General features: G+C 40.1%; 1 protein-coding gene across 1 annotated transcript; it reads right to left on the bottom strand.

Moving 5' to 3' along the window:
• Positions 1-1188: 1188 nt before the first annotated feature.
• On the bottom strand, positions 1189-3318 carry LOC117243809 (homeobox protein Hox-D10-like). The gene is made up of 2 exons (XM_033511733.1): positions 3199-3318; positions 1189-1603 (listed from the first exon to the last, which is right to left on the bottom strand). Exons 1-2 carry the CDS (start codon positions 3316-3318, stop codon positions 1274-1276), a joined length of 450 nt encoding a protein of 149 aa, XP_033367624.1. The 3' UTR covers positions 1189-1273.
• Between the last annotated feature and the right edge of the window lie 1024 nt (positions 3319-4342).

Raw genomic sequence — 4342 nt, 5'->3', positions numbered from 1 at the left:
AACTTTGGGATGCATTTATTCCCTCCTAAACATAAAAACCACACCTGGGGGAAAAGTCCTTCTGCTTTGTGCTGCGCGGAAATAACTTAAATATTCGGTCAGGGCGGGATTTTGGGGTTTTTTCTGCGTTTTTTGCCACCGTCTCCACCTTTTATTTCCCCTCCGAGGAAGCGCGGGGGGCGCAAAAATCCCCTCAGAGCGCAAAAACCACTCCAGGTCCCTTTTTTGGTTTTATTTTCCGACCTTTTCGGCGTTTTTCGGTTTTTGCGGGCGCGCGGGGATAAAATAAAAGCGGTCAGGCCCTGAAGATAAAATAATAAAATAATAAAACAATAAAATAAAATAAAAAAATAATAAAATCATAGAATAAAATAATAAAATAATAGAATAAAATAATGACGGGAGAAAACGGTGGAAGAAAACGATGAAAGAGAACGGCGAAAGAAAATGGTGAAACAAAATAATATAAAATAAAATAATAAAGGGACTCGGTGAGATCAAATTTAAAGAAAAAAACAAGAAAAAATTAGATATAGAGTAATAGTGGTGAAATGAAATGAGGAATAAAACGGGAAATGAAATAAAAGGAAAATAAAAAATAAAATGGGAAAGGAAATAGAGCAGAATGATAAAATGAAATGGGAAATGGAAGAAAAATGGAAGAAAAATGAAAGAAAAATAAAATAAAAATGAAGAAAAAATGAAATATATAATAAAGGAAAAATGAAAGAAAAAAATGAAAGAAAAAATGAAAGAAATGAAAGAATAAATGAAAGAAGAAATGAAAGAAAAAATGAAAGAAATGAAAGAAAAATGAAAGAATAAATGAAAGAAGAAATGAAAGAAGGAATTAAATATAAAATAAAATAAAAATAAAATAGAAATAAAATAAAAATAAAATAAAAAATAAAATAAAAAACAAAATAAAAAACAAAATAAAAAATAAAATTAAAAATAAGATAAAAAATAAAATAAAAATAATATTAAAATAAAAGAAAAAATAAAAGAAAAAATAAAAGAAAAAACAAAAGAAAAAATAAAAGAAAAAACAAAAGAAAAAATAAAAGAAAAAATAAAATAAAAAATAAAGAAAAATTATAAAACACACCAATAAAATAAAGTCATAAAATAAAATAATAAAACAAAACGATAAAATAAAATAACAAAACAAAACGCTAGACTAAAACAACCAAACAACAACAACAAAACCACGGATTAAACAGCAAAAAAACCCCAAAAAACCGCCGGAAAAGGGGGGGGAAGGCGAGCGCGCTCAGCTGAAGCTGAAGTTGGAGGTGAGTTCGCGGATCCGGTTCTCCCGGTTCATCTTCTTGAGCTTCATGCGGCGGTTCTGGAACCAGATCTTGACCTGGCGGTCGGTGAGCGCGATGCTGCGGCTGATCTCCAGGCGGCGCTCGCGGGTCAGGTACATGTTGAACAGAAACTCCTTCTCCAGCTCCAGCGTCTGGTGCTTGGTGTAGGGACAGCGCTTCTTCCTCCCGGAGCGAGCGCTCAGCCACGTCCCGCCCGCGGCCTCGGCCTTGGGCTGCTCTGCCAAAGACAACAGCGCGGCCGTGGAACGGTCAAACGGGGCTTTGGAACCCTAAACTGGGTGAAATCGGGGCTTTTGGAACCCNGGCCTCTGCCCCCGCGCCCCCCAAAACCAGCCCCACCCCGGTTGGGATTCCATTTTTTGGGGTGATTTTTTAAGGATTTGTCGCATCCCGAGCGGGTCCCTCCTCCCCGGGCCATTCCTGCGCTTTTCCCACCGCTCCCGGCGTTTTCCAGCTTTTTTCACTCTTTTCCTCCTCTCTCCCCAAAGACCTTGAGGGGTTTTTCCCCCCCAGGGAGGAGCCGGGACCGATCCAACCCCCAAAACCAAAAAAATCTCCCCAAAACTCCGCAGAATTCCCGGCGGGATCTCCCCGGCTCCTTTTTCCCGTGCTTCGGCTTCGCTTTTTTGGTGGTTTTGATAATTTTTTCCCCTCCTCTCACTCGCAGAAAGGAGAAAATCCAGCCCAGGGCGCTGCTCGCCCACACAGGAACCTCCAGGATTTGGGATTCCACCTGCTGGGAGCGGAGCGTTCCAGGAAAAAAAACCCTCCAGGAAATGAAAACAAAACCCAAACTGGAGATATCGCCGCTTTTTCACCCCGGGAAAGCGGAATAAAGGCGGAGGACGGAGCCGAAATTAAAGCAAAAATAGGAAATAAAACCCGCGGAGGCGGCGTGGGGTCCCTGCGAGCGCTCCCGCTTTTCCATAAAATATCCCAGGAAAATCGCCGAGCCATAAATCCCCCCCCCGCCGCTCTAATTTCATAATTAAAAACCAGTGGGGGAGATTTTAACATTTTTTTATGGCGTTTCTGGGGTTGGGGTGGTTGAGCGTATTTTAAATTCCACTCCTTTATTTTTTAATTATTATTATTATTATTATTATTATTATTTGGGGATTTTTTTTTTGTAATTTTATTTATTTTATTTTATTCCTCTCTCCATGGGTGGCTCGGAAATAAAAATCAATCTTAATATGCGGAGAATAGAAATTGGTTTGTCTGCTTCACGCTGTCGGGAAGGAGGAACAAAAAAAAAAAAGGGGGAGAAATCTGCAGATTGTTAATCCCGAGAAGGCGAAACTCATCATAAATATAATGAATCCTTTAAATCATTCAATTATCACAGCACTAATATCAAATAATTATGGTTAAACCTACCAGTAATCAACATTGTCCCTGTTGAAATATTAATTTAAAGCAGCGCGGGGTCGTTTTTTTCCTCTTCTTTTCCTTTTTTTTTTCCTTTTTTTTCCTTTTTCCGCTTCTTTCGCCTTTTGAGCGACTTTTAAATCCAGTTTTTTGCCCCCAAAGTGATGAAAATCCCCCCCAAAAACAGCAAAATCAGCGACATTCCCCGCGCTTCAAACCGAGCATTTTTAACACCAAACAGAGCATAAAAAGCAGATTTTCAATGATTCATTCATTTTATTCTCCTTTGGGTCACAACCCCCAGCCCCATTTTGGGTGGAAAATCGCGATTTTTGCAATCGAAATCAATTCCTGCCTCAGCAGCCTCAAATCGGCCAAAATCGGGGCAAAACCCCCCAAAATCACCGCACCAAAAATCACAATTCCTGCCGAGCCTGGAGCTGCCCGCAGGGAAAATCCCAAATATTCCCATTTTTGGGCTCAATTCCCCAACCTCAGCCCGATTTTTGGGAATCTCCAAATCCACCTCAAGCAGCAGCAAAACCTCCCCAAATTCCCGATTTTCCGCCCCAAAATTGACTCGGCGCTTTCCCGATCCCTCTTCTCCCGCCATTTTCGCTTTTTTTCGCTCCTCAATTTTCCCTTTTTCCCCCTTTTTTTTGAGCATTCAAAACTGGCGCAACTCCCCCAAATTTCCCAGCGCGTTTTTAGGGTGAAAAAGGGGTAAAATCCCAATTTTTTCCCCCCCTCTGCTCGTGCAATATGTTCAAATTTCCAGGTTTCCTCCAGCCCAAATTCCCGAGTTTTTTTCGTGTTTTTATCCCAGAGGAATTCCCAATTCGACTGAAAATCCGGATTAAATTGTGAAAAATAAATATAAATTATTTAAAATTTAATCCCTGGCTGGAGACAGCAGGAGGAGCTGAAATCCCCCAAAATCGGCTTTTTTTACCCCTTTTTTCACCTCCCCGAAGCGCTGCGAGGTTTTGGGGTTTTTCTTTAGGGGATCCTCAGGAAAAAGGGGGAGCGAGGGGCGCTCCCAGCACAAACCCCCCCAAAAATTCCCTAAATCGCCTTCCCGGCTGAAAAAATGGGATTTTTAAAACATTTCTGAATTCGAAATTCCACGGGGAGGGAGGAAGAGAGGGGATTTTTAATATTTTATGGGTTTTATTATTAATAATTTCCTTTTTTCTCTCATTTTTTTGCTTTTTTTTTAAAGGCGCCGCCCCTCTCTGGGGCTCCGCCGATCGCCGCTGATAATTTGGGGTGGAAAAGCGCAAAAAAAGGCGCTGCCTTTGTCCTCACCATTCCAGCAACAAAAGGGGGGAAATTTGGGGCAAAAAAATAAAATAAAAAGGAGGGCAAAAAAAAAAATTTAAAAAGGGGCCAAAAATCAAAGAGAAAAGGGGCAAAAAAAATCAAATTAAAAAAGGGGGGGAAAAATATTAAAGAAAAAGGGTAAAATATCAAAGAAAAAGGGTAAAATATCAAAGGAACGGGGCGAAAAAAATCAAAGGAAAAGGAAAAAAAATCAAAGGAAAGGGGAAAAAATCAAAGGAAAAGGGGAAAAAATCAAAGAAAAAGGGGAAAAAATCAAAGAAAAAGGGGAAAAAATCAAAGAAAAAGGGGAAAAA

Source organism: Parus major, unplaced genomic scaffold (assembly GCF_001522545.3).
Source record: "Parus major isolate Abel unplaced genomic scaffold, Parus_major1.1 Scaffold540, whole genome shotgun sequence".
Classification (NCBI taxonomy): Eukaryota; Metazoa; Chordata; class Aves; order Passeriformes; family Paridae; genus Parus; species Parus major.
The sequence above is the reverse complement of the archived record's forward strand: the minus strand, read 5'-3'. Positions and strand labels throughout refer to the sequence as shown.